The 17,237-nt window shown below is 32.4% G+C and overlaps 3 protein-coding genes across 3 annotated transcripts; 1 reads left to right on the top strand and 2 right to left on the bottom strand.

Annotated features, from left to right (window-relative positions):
• Positions 1 to 62: 62 nt before the first annotated feature.
• On the bottom strand, positions 63 to 11,391 carry LOC106119178 (uncharacterized). Its single transcript, XM_013314081.1, has 5 exons — positions 11,089 to 11,391; positions 4,094 to 4,220; positions 2,642 to 2,953; positions 1,368 to 1,482; positions 63 to 852 (listed from the first exon to the last, which is right to left on the bottom strand). The coding sequence occupies exons 1-5, from the start codon at positions 11,153 to 11,155 to the stop codon at positions 721 to 723; spliced, it is 753 nt and encodes a 250-aa protein (XP_013169535.1). The 5' UTR covers positions 11,156 to 11,391; the 3' UTR covers positions 63 to 720.
• A 559-nt stretch (positions 11,392 to 11,950) lies between these two features.
• On the top strand, positions 11,951 to 14,614 carry ECSIT (evolutionarily conserved signaling intermediate in Toll pathway, mitochondrial). Its single transcript, XM_013314060.1, has 5 exons — positions 11,951 to 12,455; positions 12,821 to 13,047; positions 13,321 to 13,528; positions 13,703 to 13,825; positions 14,190 to 14,614. Exons 1-5 carry the CDS (start codon positions 12,059 to 12,061, stop codon positions 14,360 to 14,362), a joined length of 1,128 nt encoding a protein of 375 aa, XP_013169514.1. The 5' UTR covers positions 11,951 to 12,058; the 3' UTR covers positions 14,363 to 14,614.
• bisc (TM2 domain-containing protein 1 biscotti) lies at positions 14,359 to 16,218 on the bottom strand. The gene is made up of 4 exons (XM_013314061.1): positions 15,854 to 16,218; positions 15,696 to 15,777; positions 15,387 to 15,552; positions 14,359 to 15,186 (listed from the first exon to the last, which is right to left on the bottom strand). Exons 1-4 carry the CDS (start codon positions 16,071 to 16,073, stop codon positions 15,064 to 15,066), a joined length of 591 nt encoding a protein of 196 aa, XP_013169515.1. The 5' UTR covers positions 16,074 to 16,218; the 3' UTR covers positions 14,359 to 15,063.
• Positions 16,219 to 17,237: the final 1,019 nt, after the last annotated feature.

Raw genomic sequence — 17,237 nt, 5'->3', positions numbered from 1 at the left:
CCTCTCCTCCGTCTATTAAAGGTAGGCAACGCATATGCAATTGCGTATGTCTATGGGCAACGGTCACTTCGCTATCAGTGATTTCAGGTGGCCGCTCGCTCGTTTGCCAACTTATTATAAAAAAAAAAATATTTCATGGAACATTCATTCCTCTGACAATACCGTCTACGTCTTTTTTACAGTAAAATAACATCTCCGCAACATAACGTGAATCTATTTATACACAGGCAAATAATTATATTTTAATAATAGCTGCTATTTTTAATAGACCGATTACTAAAGAATAAAATCTTATAGGAATGAAGATTTCCTATCTCTGTATTTCCTATGATTGGCTCGAATATCCCATTCCTCATCTCTTTTAAATTCTAAACCAAAAAGGTTGTAAGATTGAGTGGAAGGGGCGTTATTTAACATTAAAAGATTTCTCTCCTCATATTATGCCTATATCAATAAGAAAAACTGAATATCTTCTATGATTTGAACTCTGAAATAATATTTTCAGACCAATGTGATGTTTAACATGCATAACATACTAGATTATAACGTTTAAATAATTCAGAGACTTCCGTAGGATAAATCTTACTCAGGAATTAGTCAGTAGCCTGATAAAATATTTACAATGCATTAAACGCTGCAATAGTCGCAAACTTCGGACACGACCACGTTTCTACAGACGTTCTAATTTAAGATGTCTTCCATTTAAATAAACTAAGGTAACTACGCTGGTACTAAATTGCCAGATATATACGCGATTTGTGCTAATATTGCAAGGATAATTGGTGATGCAGCGTTACTGTCCGCTTTACCTGGCAACCCACATTCACGACCGCTGTATTCAAGGCAGAAGTTCTGTAACAAAAATGTACATAATAAAGCAACATTTTCAACTTCAATGAGCAACACTGAATTTATAAATCAAATTATAAATTATGTTTTAAATTAATTTGGAAAACATCGTGATGCAACCTGCATATCTGTGAAGAAACTGAAATGTGTGAAATCAAACAACCCGCACTGGACCAGCGTGGTTGACTATGGCCTCAGCATTCTATAATTTATGGAAAAAGAAGATGAGTAAACATGATGGTTCAATTTGGCCCGCGCTTGATGATAAACAAAAATATCATTAATCATAACTAAATTAACAAATCATATGGTACGGAAATAAACATTAATGCATGTTTATGAAGTCTTCATCGGGCGATGCAATTTGAATTCTTTTACGTTGTATAATAAATTACGTTTTTATGCTTAATTTCCAGTATAGTAAGTCTATCAGCTTCACATCGTTAATAATTTATAAATCGATTTTTTGCAGAAATCGGGCAATCAGTAAAAAAATCAAAGGCACAAAAGAAACTTACCTTGATAATATTGGAAGCCATTCTTTTGAGGAAGGCGCTTGTGAACAAGGCGGCTTCATCACCGCACGACCTCTGCACCGTTTGTTCTGAGCACATCAGGTACTCTTGGAATGAACTGTAAACAATATTTATCATTTATTACCTCGCACTTCTAGTACATGTTTTATGGGATAAAATAACAAAAGAGGATCGGCCAAATGACAGTGCGTTTAAACGGCAGTGTAAGGTTCCGGCAGGAAATTTTTAATACGTAGTCATACACTCAGTACATATGTTTCAGCAGAACCCAACGGCTACAATTTACGCCCATAGAATTTAATATTTATCGCTTATCAACATTAACTGTGTTATGACGTAAACGTTACATTGAGATTCTTCAGTCTACGTCATTTTATGACAAACTAGCTGTCGCCCGCGACTCCGGCCGCGCGGAATAAAAAAACATAATTAGTAGCCTATGTGTTCTCCCAGACTATGTTCAATATGTATGCCAAATCATAGCGAGATCCGTTGAGCCTTTCTAGAGATACCTTCAAACAAACCTCCATCCATCTAAACGTTCGCATTTATAATATTAGTAAGATAAGATCTATGCAAATAACAATATATTCCTACCTAAATATAAAAAAAATAAAGAAATTATCATCATTGTCTGTAGAATACGTAAAATGTAAATCGATGACGCCAATAAATATTCAGAATATCCGTTAAGTGCGTCTTCTAATCCTATCGGATTTGAGTTGAATCTTAATCAGTATTCGAAGGTGAGGTCGATTAGGTTAACGTGCAAAAAAATTTAAAACATCACTTGATATTCAAATTAACGATTGTGACGCAAGTAATTAGAATAATACAACTGTCGTGTTAAACGATAATTTTTTATTATCGTTAAATGTAAGGGAACCGTCTTAAAAGTACCGTGGTAGTCAACTGAACATAATCGTGATATCTCTATTTTTTTAAACGGAATGAATAAGATGAATATATGTTTTGTACAATTGTTTCACTAGTGGAAACTCATTATAGCTGTTCTAGCTAGACTAGTGTTACAAAGACTTGTATGTCGATTCTACATAAGATTTTTGTGTTTTCTTATCTAAGTAAATTACACTGAATTTTTTAAACATATAAAAAGGTCAATTTAGGTAGGAGCCTCCTACGTCTCCATTTTAAAAGAAACATTTGAAATAAAATTGCGTCAACATCAAATTAATTTTTAGTAATTACTATAGTAGCAAAATGTCTGAAAATATTTTTTTCTATATGAGACTTACCAACAGACAGTCCTTAAATGGTGTTCATGATCCACCATTTCGTTATGGTCGGTATGGTATTGGTCGTTCTTATGACTGCTTAGCGTAGTTAATGTAACCTCATACTTCTTGCTGCACACTTCATATTCCGAGCGTACGTTCTTCACGCAATCCGCATGCCTCAAATATTCATCTTGGTACGGTCCTCTTGCACATAGCTCCTGTACTACGTCAGTTATGCCAGCGTATATCCGTCTGAACACAACCTGTTCGTTCTTCTCCATACAAACAGCGGTATAGTTGTCAATGCATTTGATGCCCGCTCGAAGCTCTCTGTGACAAAAGAATATATTTAGTGTAAAATCTTAAATTGAAACATACGAGTAGATTACATAAAATAACAGACAGAACATAATTTTAACACAGTCCCATTTATGAAATCGTTTCCGCTTTATCAAATCGCATTTATACAAGAAACTATTATTTCATTGTTCATCAAAACTCTTGTGGGTTAAAACTTACTGACAGTCATTCAAACTTGTCTCATCAACCATTCTGAGTGTCAATCAAACACCGCAGTTGGACAGTTCAGTCGGTTGAAATTACAAAATTGGTTAAGATCAATAAATTATCAGTTAATTGAAATGTTAAAAATGAATAAAGATTGGCAAGGAAATTGTATGATATAAAAGTTTGTTCAAATGGGAGACTTTTCACTGCTTACACTTTTGTATTAGCTGGCGTGAAGATATCATATGATATAAGATAATAAGCCTGAATGTGGATGGCTACAAAGGTAGAAGAAGACCAAAGAGAGTATGGATGGATTGTGTGAAAGATATGCGTAAGAAGGGGGTAGATTCAAATATGACGGCTGTTAGAGATGTATCGAGTAGTACAAACTGTGTTGACCCTCCGTAGGGATAACGGCAAGTTGATGATGAATGCCGATCCCGAATAATTATTATAATCATGACGTTGGACATACAAAACAGTCATTGGACTTCATATACAATTTCATAGCAATCGTCACTCCTACGTCAATTTATTTATATCACCAGGAAAGCAAACATTTGGCACTAAAAAGAAAACAAATATACGTTGATACGAGACGCGAATATACGTAAGTTCATTCCAAAAATATACTATTTATATATACTGCAATTTAAGATTAATTCAAGCAATCAATAACCTTGAAAAAACCCATCTGTCAGATGGGCGAAAATTAAAAATGGACGACTTCATAAAATAAAACTGATATTAGGAAGGTCATTAACCTTTCGAACATTTGATCTACTAGTTAAAAAAAGTAAACATATACTCCTACCTACTTTATTGGCCAAAGCATACATTATATAAATATGTACATCTTATTCATGTTTCAAAACATTTCGTGACGTGAGTAATTCTATTTTTGTCCACGTAAACAATTCAATTAAAACATCGATTTAATAGAAGGATGTATTTACTTACACACAACTCTTGTCTAATTCTTCTCTAGTCAGTGCAAACGATATCTCAGGTGAACTGAGAACTGGCAAAGGCATTGAACATCTCTGCTGCAAATCCTCTTCCTTGTTGCAATTCTCTTTTAGAGCATCTGTTAACAAAACAAAAACTTATGTTAAAAATTGTGTCAGTATCGATGGAAGCCTTACAGAGATATCGATTTCATTGATGTCTTACAAAAGCGTAGCAACGTTTTATAGCAACTACCAGCACTTCCCGCGACTTCGTCCGCGTGAAATTCTGTCTTCGGATGGCATTTTTAATTCCTTTCTCAGGCTTTAGATTACCTGTGTACCAAATTTCATTGAAATCGGTTTAGTAGTTTTTGCGTGAATAAAGGCCAGACAGAGTTACTTTCGCATTTATAATATTAGTAAGGATTGAGGTAATACTTATATTATATGTTTCTTGAGTAAAAATAAAATATATGAATATCAATAACAACCAAGTATTACAAACAAAAGACCTTGTGGTTGTCAATAATAATAATTAATGTTAAATTGAAGACATGCGTCGCATAACTTAGGCCAATATCTCAGCTGACGACCGCACGGCACAAATTAATTGACTTTAATTATGAACGTAAACTCGCTTGTTCTAACTCTGTATCGATAAGTAGATATGTCACCGAACAATAATGAACGTCGTGATTTTACAGTCCGACTAGACCTAGACGTTTTAATAATTTTGTAAAGTTTGTCAAAAATATAATAAGCTTAAGATGTCATAAACTACTAAAATAGTACATAAAATTATTGTACTTTTGGTTTTCTTATACATATGTATTTCATGTATAAGACTTATTGTATACGTTGAACCTTGACATAGGCACCTTTCGAGCACTCTTTTCGGGGAGTTAAATTCAAAGGAAAGGCACAAAAGAATTTTCCATTTAAGAAAAACCCTTAAGAAAGTGCTTAAGTCAAGATATAATAAATTCAGAACGAGAATCAAAAAGGCCAAGATTTCAGTGATGTTAAAAAGGCAAGAATTTTTTAGTAACAATACAAAATCTTAGGTATTTGTTTACTTTATTTTATGTTAAATTCTATCTGACCTTATATTTTAATTTACATAAAATAATTCGTCGGAAACAAGTTGTTATGAAATAGAATTTTTCGTCTTTATCTTGTTATATAGTTTTGATTTTTAAGAATAACAGCAAGTTAAAAATACAGTAAATTAATATTGTAGAAATTACCAAGAGTATGCGTATTATAAAAAACTTTATAAATATTTGAAATCTGAAAATTATTCTACCCAATCTTATGAAACTGATGAAATAAACGGTGGCTCTTGTTATAAATAATTTTATTATCTACAGCTCTGTCTAAGGCCTAAGGGAATTATTGGATGAAACTGACCATTTCGTCGAAAAAACCGAAGAACCCATTTTTTGGGACCTTTCGTTTGAATATTTTTTTCCCAAATGTATGATGGAAGATGTATTTCGAAGATTCCTACCAATTTTCAGCTGTATACGAATTAATTTAGCTTGAACATTTTAATTTGACCGGGTTTAAAGTAATCTTATTGTAGAATTACTATTACATAGTTTATATTTATGTTTGAACGAGCCGAGGTTATCTGTGAACAAACGACTTGCACGCGAAAGTCACGGGCGAGCGAGCGTAATTCATGCATAGACCACGAACATTTGTATGACTTCCAAGTGATTGGAAAAATTTATTCTTATGTACATACTAGACCAACTACCCTACCTTTCTAATCTATTTCTTATCCATAACAAATAGTATTATCTAAATAGGTGCCATGCTCTTGATAGAGAAGGAATTTGGTCTACTCAAACCTATGTGATTCATAAATAACACTTAACAATTTTTAGTTTGATTTTGATTATTTACGTGGGTAGTCTCAACTTTATCATCGTGAGGTACAATTAAATTTCAATGCCCTCAATTTTTTCAACTATTTTATAAAAATATTGATACAGATGTCATTTTAAACTAGAACACTTCAATGACAACTCTCCTTTCTCCGTGTGACAATGGCCTTGAACACCATAACATGAGCGCCCTCAAAACGTGTTTAATTTTACCGGTGCTTGCAATCGTACATTCCAAAGGTGTGTGGTGGGGTGACGAGCCCACCACGCCGGTCTCGCCTATTGGTTCATTTATATCGTACGATATTTCTACAAGTGTGAGTGATAAACATTATAGCACACATCTAAACTTCTCATAATCGAGGGCCAATTTAAGAACCGACGTAAGAAAGACATTAGTTATCTGCTAAATGAAATGCTTGGTAAATGATGTTATTTAGGACATCATTGTTACGTCTTACGCATAGTATGACGTGACAATAATGGCTTTAAATTAGTATGCATCTTGTAGTCTAGACTGTTTGGTCAATTAGAACTCCAAGTCGATTTCAATTAAAGATCGATTTAATTCCTTAATCCGAATCCTTATGGACGGTTGGATTTGGTTAATCCTAATTGTCTCTTCTCTTGCACCTATCAATTTTGAAATCCCCCCATATTAGTGATATTAAATTAAATTGGATATCAAGATACAATTTACGAAGCCCTGAGCCTATATCTTGTTTCTCATGTAATAATTAATTTAGCAATTGGACGCTGCGGTGACAAGGCGAGGCATAAACGGCCTCGTCTTATATAAGACGGGTTAATCCTTAGAAATCTTAGGCCCCGGTTTCGTGTCACTAATAACCGACTATAATCCACGAAGAACATAAATCCAATTCCCGGGACAATGCCGGCGAAGTCTTATTACAATGTGAGGGGTATGAATTTAACAATATGCAAACCTTACCTCTATTATATGTGGGTACTAAGAAACCAATGACAACAGTATGAAACATGATTTAATTTGAAAATGTTCATACATTTCCAGAAAACGTTAATTTGGCTTCATAAAACTATCTTTATGTATCTTTTATAAGGTCGATCTCAGAGTTGGGGTTCAATTGACTACCCATTTTAATATCCCCCATATTCCAAACTTCTTTAAGATTGTATCGCTCGTTTATTTCTATTCAAATCTATTACAGTCACCGTTGATAACTTAATTTAAAAAAATCAGGTCACCAGGAAGTAAATTCATTAGCGATATTTACGTTAACAGTAAATATCTTTCAAAAACAATTCCCTTTCATTAATCACAATAAGTCGCTTACTGCGCGTCTATTCATGATAAAGAGCGGAAAATTCCTCTTACGAGTACGTTAAAATAACGTAACTGATTGCAAATCTATGATTATCATATGATTCGACCTTATCTTATCTAATGCGTATATTTTGGCGGACAAAACTGCAAATAACACGTCAATGAAAACAAAAACATCTTAGTTGTCCTACAGATTAGACTAAATTTTATCGTAGGAGACAGACTAGTGTGGGAGTCACAGCCGGAGAATACTTTTTCAAATAAAACATAGTCTTCTTTAACTCATATATTTCCTTTAGAATTGTAAACAACAACTTTTTCAAAAACACCGCTGTTACATTGTCATTCTCATTCCCCGAATGTCAGAAAAACATGGCCGTCATTCAGACGAGCAATTACAATACTTTTAATTTACGATAACGAAATACCGTCAGATAATTAACATGATAAGTTGTATACTTCTATTTTATATTTGAGAATCAAATATTTAAATAATCTTTTGGATCGTAATACAAATGATTAATGTTGTTATATTAAATAAACAAAAGTGTTATTGACTTATAGCATAGACTAAATAACGTTTTACGTTAAGGAATTACAGAATATATGAAATGGCTTACACTAGATACATTGGGATCCTGAAAGGAATCTATAGTTCAGTACTTAGCATTCCCAAAAAGTTTCAGATTAAGTCAAATCATAGCATGATTATTTGCTTCAATCTTAAATTATCTATACATATAAATAAAATTGAAGTATCTGTATGTAATATCGAAAAAAATGTCATATTTCGTAGAAATGGTTTAAGTATTTGCGTTGCTCATACCGAAAAAATAATGTTAAATATGTTTGACAGTCTTCTGTCTATTTCTGACAGTTTTAAAGGAAGGTAGCAGATACACGTGGGCATATTATAGGCTATTTTTTTTTAATTATGCGCTGTCGAAGCCGGGGCCGCTAGCTAGCCTACTATCGACTTCGTCAGCGTTCTAGGATTCTTCTTTCAATAATAAGATGCATCTTTACATATTATACAGAACATTAAAAGTCTGATCTACTGACTTTCACAGTAGCATTGAACGTGTTAACTTTATTTTGCGTACGCAAAGGTATTTCATCACTTTTTCGCACAACGTTAACTTTGAAATCTGCCACCCAAGGGATACCTACCCTGCCATACAGAACAGCGAATAATCGCAAAGGAAATCGGCCATTTCACTGATGTACCCTCACCCAACTGGGATCATTTGTCATCGCTCCCAGATGGGATAACTTTTTGCACGGGCCGCTGACTTCATCCTGACTTTTGTAAAGAAATCGGTCCACACCCCGCGGCCGCTAATGCGTTCCAAACTGTATTATAACAGTAGCTACATACATACATAGGTCTATTACCGGGAAACAGCCATTGTCATTACTTCTAAGTTTAGAGTAATTATAACGTAATGTAAACTAAAAGGCATGGCATTAGTTGGCACAGTTGTTTTCAATCAAGGTTACAATGTCTCTTTTAATACAGTTTATTTATTTCTATTGTTCTCATCGTCAGCTCACTTTATGTCCCTACTGAAGGGCTCGGAGCCTACCTAAGTTAAAGATGACTAACCCATAGTCAACAACGCTGGGCAAATGCGGGTTTTGAATTTATTCTTTCTTTTGATGTTTTCTTTCACCGTAAGAACGTCGGATAAATGTACAACAAAGCGGGATTTGAACCTAGGACCTGCAGATTGCAAGTCAAGTGCTAAACCCTTTAGCCACAGACGCTCTTATTTCTTTATATTGCAGTATCCGTAGAATTAATTTAAAACCAGTATCAACAGCTTTTGTGTATTGTGGAATCAATCAGCGGTATAATTATGCGCTACGAATATATATTTGTTTAAAATACGAAAGAAATGAATTTGCGCAGGTGTCACAACCGACAAAATACATTTACCAGCGAACGTTTTTCGTTTGAATTAATTGTACGAAGATGACCTATTATCGTCACGACATTTTTTTTTAGTTCGAGACATTATTTCCTTCTAAATACTAACATAGGTAGGTACTAGGAGATGTGTTTTATGGCAATGATTAACACGTTTTTATTTTCTCTATATTTATACTTATTTATTATAAGTATACTAATTGCCGCCTACGACTCCCTCCGCGCAGAATTAAAAAAATCTTAATCAGTAGACTATTGTTCTTCCAGACTACGTTCTATGTGTATGCCAAATTCCATTGAGATCCGTTCAGCCATTCTGGAGATACCCTTCAAACAAAAACATCCATCACATAGATGGATATCTATCCATCCATCTAAACATTCGCATTCATAATATTAGTAAGATCTGAGTCATAGAATAACAAGTTATTAGTTTCAATGCACGCTAATTATATTTTTAATAATCCCGCGCGGACGGAATAGTATATAATGATCTTACATCATAAAAATACAGGTAACAGATTTTATAAATGTACTATTTAATTTTAACTCGACGTAGGTATATATATTCTAAGTAAATAAAAAGGTTCAATTTTTTATATACTTAAATGTTGACATTTAAATTGTTAACATTTAACCATTTTTGTGTCGTAATAATCATTACAAGGTAGATATACAAGGTTTAAAGCTTTGGAAATATCTACTTCCTGGTTCGTATTCAATGTTTTTGTAATTTTAAATATTTGTATTGGACACTTATTCATTTACGATATGTTTATGTAATTTAAATTAACAGTTTTTGAAACAAGGACGACGGAAGCTGACGCTCAGGGAGAGGCTAATCGTACTAATTATTTTTTTTTATTGAAAAGGGAATGTTTGTGGAAAACATATACTGCAATTTTTTTATACAAAACTGCTAAATAGATTTTAAGTTATCTAGTTGGTATGTAGGTATGAAGGATTGTAGGTATCTTAGTTTCACGAAGTAATTTATAAATATATTTAACATTTCTCGTGGTGGCAACAGCCCTTCCCTGCCCGTCCCCAATTGGCGACGTCCGTGGTCTAGCATCTGTAATAATCTGTACTATTTGATCCGTCTGTTACCCTAAGATAACCAAGCTTTGGAGACGGTTACTCGTCTAATCTTACCCTGTTAGATTCAAAAGACTTGCTGGTATGTTTATCTTATCATCAGCATAGCAGTATTAACGACAAATATTTCTAACTAATCTATGTTCAGTTGTTCAGTACAAAAAATACAGTTTAATATACCTATATTATAATATCTAAGTAACGCTACCGTGACGATTGTTGTCACATGCAACATTATCATTTTAATGGTTGCGACTTGAAGGACACCTTGGCGTTTTGAACTTTATTAAGACTGGTACGTTAAAAAACAGCCCACCTCTCGTGTTTGCGGAAAAAATAAAAAATCATATTTAATTTACGCAATTTTTCATTCATAAAAAAGTTGTAGTATTAGAAATTATGTCTTGTGAACGCGTAAACTATTTCTTTCAACATAAAATTTATTAGAGAACGTAAGAATAAAATACGTATGTATTACAATAATGACAGTAATATTGGAACAGTGCCCATCAATGTGATGCAACGGCCACTCAAAACAAAACAAAAAATAGATCGCCACTCTAGCTACAAATGTCTTTATCAAAAACATAAGTTAAGAAAAATAAGACACTTGCCCCTTGGTGCATGCTTTTAAATTTCCTAAAATATATTTAGTTTATATAAAAGTTTGGTTAAATTTTGCAAGAAATAGAATATATTTTTTCGGTAAAATTTAAAAAAAAATTAAAAAAGTGATCAAATTTTTACAATCAAACTTTCGTAGTATTAAAATAACTTACCTATAGTATTAATAGCAAAAAAAATGAGCACACTATGGACTAAAAGTTTCAACATGTTGTTGGGCATAATTTAACACTACTAGAAACTTAGTTTAAAATGATTTCTTTTTTATTATATTACTAATACGGTGCACATAAACAATGGGATGGAACACTTATAAGTTTTGATATTGTTAAAAAGGTTTTTACACTATAATAAAAGTTCTGGTTTTACGAGTTTAAACACGTAAGAAAATTACAGCGCGCGACACTACTTCACCATAGCATCCCAAAAGTTCAACTAAAATTGTGATACCGTGACGCTTCGCTCCAACTCGGCTCGACAGAACTAGAAAGTTTTGACGAGAGTGAGAGAGACGATAAAATAAACGAGAGAGGTGGAGGGAGGAGGAGGAATCTGGAATATGAATGAAAATGATGATGGGATATTTTGTTGAAGCAAACTGAAAACTTAAATTTTGCATTACAAACTCAGTTTTTTAATCGCTAGATTCAAGTACATATATTGAATAGTGCTTAACTTAAAATTCTTTGTGCTGTTCCATTTCTTACAAAAGGCCGTTAACTCTAATGCTACCATTTATAACCGTATACAGAGGATGGAGTTATATAAAAATGTTATCTACATTTTAATAATTTTTTTACAGATGGACGACACTTGTATTGTCACAATTTGGAAATCATGCGCAAAGTATCAAGTTTATGTTCAGGTTTTGTTTGACTTGTAACGCCGTTGGTAAAAATCACGTAAGTAATAGTATCGATTTTATGCACATACGTGGCCAAGTAAAAATTATCGCTAATTTAAAGTTTTATCACAATATTCAATAATTTTCGAATGTCCGGATATGAATCCGATTCTGGCATAACCATATGTCAAATCAAATTGTCAAACGAAAAAACAACATAACCTCAAAATGTTGTTTGAAAGTCTTACGATTTAGTTATAAATATAGTAAAAAATTGAAAAATGGCTCTAAAAATGCTTGGAAATATGTTAAGAACAACACGTACCACTTCTAGTCTTGTCGTAACGAGATGGAAGAGCTCGAATACCGAAAAAAAACTAACAGTTTACGACCCGTACGTAACAAAACCACAGAAAAATAAAGAAACCTATTTAGAAGTTATAAGAATGTTTGAAGGGCAGGATATTCGACGACGAGGCCACGTAGAATTCATCTATGCGTCACTAGCTCGAATGAAAGAATTTGGTGTGGAAAAAGACTTGGAAGTCTATAAAGCTCTAGTGGATGTACTACCGAAGGGAAAATTCATACCAACGAATATTTTTCAAGCTGAATTCTTGCATTATCCGAAACAACAACAGTGTGCTGTTGATTTGTTAGAACAAATGGAAGACAATAGTATGAAATATTGTTTATTTAATGTAATGATATTAATAGTTAAAACATTGAATTCAACTTGTTTTCATAAACATAATGAAAAGGAGTCCACATTATTAAGTATCAATAAGTGATCAGTTTATCTCTTCATCCCCATAAATGATCTGTCCTTAATATTATATATAAGCTATATATGCTCTTATTTGTATAGAAAAAGTATATTTTTTACAATAATCTAAGATTACATGGAAGTATAACTTAAGTTTAAATAATCATACTTTTTTCTTAAAAAAAAGAAAAACACAATCCAAACTATGTATTAATTGATAATAGCGAAAGTAGATAAAACCATGATTTTTAGATAGTAAAATATTTTTTAACTACAGGTGTAATGCCGGATTCTGAAATGGAAGAAATGCTGATGAATATTTTTGGCAGAAGAGGCATTCCATTGCGCAAATTTTGGAGAATGATGTACTGGATGCCTAAATTTAAAAACCTCAGCCCATGGTATTTACCAGAACATCTACCAAATGATACAATGGAATTGGCAATGTTAGCTATACAGAGAATAACATCAGTCGATCCTGATACTAAGATAAGTATATGGCAGGTATGTGTGGTTTTAATTTGAACTTATGCAACAAAAAAGTTACATTTGTATAGAGTCCTATAGGAGATGTAATTTGTCGTCTTTTCATTTCATTAGTAGATTTTGCATCTCTTCCTCTCTTAATGAAAGTTTAAATAACATTAAATCACAGTAACTTGGACGATCCCTTATCCAAGTTTGACTGTGTTATATTATTCTCCTTGTAAGATAAATGTTTTTTTTGTACCAGTGTTAAATTATAGTAATAAAAGCCCTAACATTATTTTGTGTCAGACAGAAGAGATAGAAGCATCTTTAGATAAGACTTGGATAGTAAGTGCACAAAGTAGAATGCAGCAAGTGTTACTCGAGGAACAGCCTCCGGATGAACCATTGGCTATCAAAGGTCCATACTCCGTTTACTTGAGAGATCAAGTTGTAACCTACTTCATATTACTTGGTAAGATAAGACCAGAACACAAAGATGATAAAGATTTAGATGGTAAGTGTTGTTGGTATTTATTTTATTTAAACTGTGTATTTTTTTTTCTTTAAGTTCTATAGCACTTTGTAAGTCTTGCTTTGTCTAGTAATTTAACTATTTTGGTCTTTCTCTAGCTATGGACTTTTCTATGCCAACTATTGAGAAATTTTACTTTATACATTGATTTTTTAGATGTGTCAAATATTGAAAAGCCTCCCGGTATACCAGGATTTATTGGTAAAACAACTTTACCAGCAGTCAAATGCACAGTACATGAACAGGATGATGGCACAATTGTTGCTGTTTGTGCTACAGGTAATGCAGTTGGAAAGTTTACATTTTTTTTTGGCATCACTTCTTTACTGAATGTTTTGGTGACATTTATCATCATCAACTTACTATACATCCTCACTGAGGGGATCGGAGCTTACCCTAAGTTAACTATGCTGGCATGGTGCGGGTGGTGACATTGAGTGTAAATAATTTTGTAATATGAATTTGTATTTAAATTTTACATGTCACCTCCTACTTGTTCATGTACATAGATAAATATGGAGCTTAGGTTAGTTATGGTAAAAAAAGCTTTGATGAGGAAATACAAAGTTTTCTTTGGGAAAATTGGTAAATTTGAACATATTTTTAAAAACATTAAATCTCATAAGATCATCTTTTTTTGTAGGAACATCATCAAGAGATTCTCTCCTATCATGGATAAGGTTATTAGAAAAGTATGGTAACCCAGTGCTTTCAGATATACCTGTTATATTTACATTAATAGCCCCACCAGCTGACATAGCAATTCAAGAGACACAGCCAGCTGTAACAGACGATAAAGAAACAACTAAATCATAGATAAAATTTTATTTATTTATGTAAATAAACAATGTTATATTTACATTGTATTTTTTTACATCCCGTAAATGTTGCCAGTATCTTTCTACATATTTATTTAAATAATATTTCTTCGCATGATATTAAAGTCATGATAAGAAGCATTTCTTATCCTAATAGCTTCATTCAACAGTAAATTACATGCTAGTAGTATCACTATCTTTGAGATCTAAAGATGCAGTTTAACCATAGGCTGATATGACAAATAATATTAAAAAAACAAAAAAGTCAGCCAGAATTCATTAAATTTCTGAATCTCTTAACATCGGATGGAATTGTGGCCAAGTGCGGTAGATTGTTAAAAATTATAAAATGACTAAAAATTGCTAATACAGAAGAGCCTCTTATTGATTTTAGTATATTCTCATTCTTAATAAACAAAGCAGTTTAATGACAAATAGCTTAGCATTATTTATTTATCATATTGCTAATTGTGGGTTTCTGAGAGCAAAATATCTTTATAAAACATATCAACAACAAGGTAACCATATGTATTAAATGGAGATTTTTGGTCTTAGAAAACCACTGTAAGTAAATCATTTTAATTATATTACACATCTCAAAAATATAACACAGCTGTATTATAAAATATATTCCTTGTTACTGAGACACTACGTCCATTCATAATCATCATCTTCTTCGAAGGTGATAAAACCCCACTGTCAGGTAATATTGTGCCAATCAGCCTGTGGCAGAAGGTATGTTTCATTATCACTTCTGATAACTGTAACTCCTGCTCCATAATATGGTATGACAAACGCAGACCCATCTGATGGACCTACAACCTAAAAAAAAATGCAAGTTTATAACAACTTCACTATAAATGAAGGTTAATATAATTGTAGTAATTTTTATCTCAACTTTTAGCTTTTATTGAAAGCATTTTTTAACTTAGTATTGTTCATTTAAAGTCGAAAATGAATTATCATATGTAATTATTTTAGTACACTTGATAGAGTTATCGAAATTTGTTTAAGTCACATACCTGTGCTGCAATCAAAATGATATCCAATAGTTGACCCAAAAACATGAATCCAAGTGTACACAGTTTGGCTAAACCAATACCAGGATAGCCCAAGTAGAATCTATCCAAGCCAAACATCCCTAAGAACACTGACAATAGTAGAGCTATTTCTAAGGAGTAGCCATTCCTAGAAAATAAAAACTTAATTAAGAACAATGGACACATAAAAAAAGTTATGTATTCTTTCATACATATTAGTGACAATTCTGAGTTTTGTTTGTAAAAGTTTGAAAGTTTTTTCTAATGCCTTCGTAAATAAGTCGAACTTACGTCCATTTGCAGGGCATTTTTCTAGTAAATGTAGAATTGTTGGTTTCAGTGCATATAATTCCATCAGCTGCTATACATTGCACTGCAATAATAACAATATTTAAAATTTTGCGATTTAAGAGTTTTAAATATTTATTTACTGTTTTAAATTGACTTACCATCAGCTTCACCCTCAGAAGGAACAATTTTACCCTTTGTGCAACCTTTATATTGTTGTGTTTCCGTGTCTATTTGATCTACACTAGGGTCAGGGCAAATATATTGACCCAAACGTAATGTAGAACAATCCACGGTCACCACTTTATCTCCCTTGGCCTCATCAGAACCACAAATCCCAGTATAAAAGCAAAATAATACAAATAGGACGACTCGTAGCATGTTGGGTTTTGTCGTAAAGCAAAAAACAGACACTGTTATCCCACCTAATCAAACAATGTTTAACATTCACTTGTCATATTTTTATAATTATAACAAGTTATTTTTATTTTGATAATAATATTCTTGTGATTCGTAAGTTGTAATCTGTCAATTGACTTTGACAGTTTGACATTGACTTATTTTTTGAATCACGAATAATATACCACAGATAAACTAACATTACCAGATGATATCGAGTTGAAAGCCTAGTTTTAAATAATTGTAACGCTTATTTAAAATAAAACAATTTCATAAGGGTGTAACAATCTTCATTGATATTACAACACTTTTCTTATAAATCAATACATCTAACGAGCTAATATTCTTTAAAAATTAAATTCATAATTTTAAACCCATCCTACGTTAATACAATAAGGCTATAAAATAAAGTTATCTTTTTTCGGCCGAAAATAGGTCTTGAGTTAGAGATAAGATTGAATTTATTGAATTATTGATGAATTACAAATAAATATTCAATCTTAACACTGATGCATTATTAATTTATTGTTATTTAAATTTACTAACCAATGCAGGCTATGTAACTGGTGTAGTATATTCGGCATGTCCCAATATTGAATCCAATACGTATACATTTATCTTAGGCTTCACTAAATGTATGTGAGCTGCTCTATATCGGTTTAATTTCCGGATAGTTTCCATTCCAGTGCTGTCTGCTTAGGAAATTCTAAACCAACATTTCTTGTATATGTACATATATCGTTACTTTGAAGAAAAATTTTTGTATTTATCTTATTTATAGTGCATCACATATGTACATATACAATGCATTGCAAAATTCAAGTAATTTGTTTCAAAAAGCAAAAATACTTTCATTTTATCTGAATTGCCGGCACTCGAAGTGATGGAGAGCGCCGTTCGATGCTCTCCATACTTTTGAAGTCGTCACTAGTATCGTCCAATTAATATGAGCACCATTCATGTTATAATGAAATAACTCGACAATTGCATAACGTATGTCAATAATTTTATGACCAAAATCTGTTGTTTTTTGTTGTCTCTAGTAAATTTTATGATTCAATAAATGTAATCATAATTAAAAATTACGAGATTTAATTTTTTTATATCAATTATTGATTTATACACAGAATTTAAGAAAAATTACAT

Source organism: Papilio xuthus, unplaced genomic scaffold, assembly GCF_000836235.2.
Source record: "Papilio xuthus unplaced genomic scaffold, Pxut_1.1 DF827542.1, whole genome shotgun sequence".
In the NCBI taxonomy this organism is placed as follows: Eukaryota; Metazoa; Arthropoda; class Insecta; order Lepidoptera; family Papilionidae; genus Papilio; species Papilio xuthus.
Note: the sequence above shows the minus strand (reverse complement) of the source record. Positions and strands in the feature narration are given on the sequence as shown.

Coding starts and splice junctions, on each gene's coding strand:
- LOC106119178 (XM_013314081.1), bottom strand. CDS start 11,155: ATGCCCAACAACATGTTGAAACTTTTAGTCCATAGTGTGCTCATTTTT. Junction 2,954..4,093: donor GAATTAGACAAGAGTTGTGT/GTAAGTAAATAC, acceptor CTTTTGTCACAG/AGAGCTTCGAGCGGGCATCA. Junction 853..1,367: donor TGGCTTCCAATATTATCAAG/GTAAGTTTCTTT, acceptor TTTTTGTTACAG/AACTTCTGCCTTGAATACAG.
- ECSIT (XM_013314060.1), top strand. CDS start 12,059: ATGGCTCTAAAAATGCTTGGAAATATGTTAAGAACAACACGTACCACT. Junction 12,456..12,820: donor AGAACAAATGGAAGACAATA/GTATGAAATATT, acceptor TTTTAACTACAG/GTGTAATGCCGGATTCTGAA. Junction 13,529..13,702: donor AGATGATAAAGATTTAGATG/GTAAGTGTTGTT, acceptor TTGATTTTTTAG/ATGTGTCAAATATTGAAAAG.
- bisc (XM_013314061.1), bottom strand. CDS start 16,073: ATGCTACGAGTCGTCCTATTTGTATTATTTTGCTTTTATACTGGGATT. Junction 15,778..15,853: donor TTCTGAGGGTGAAGCTGATG/GTAAGTCAATTT, acceptor TTATTATTGCAG/TGCAATGTATAGCAGCTGAT. Junction 15,553..15,695: donor AAAATGCCCTGCAAATGGAC/GTAAGTTCGACT, acceptor TTTATTTTCTAG/GAATGGCTACTCCTTAGAAA.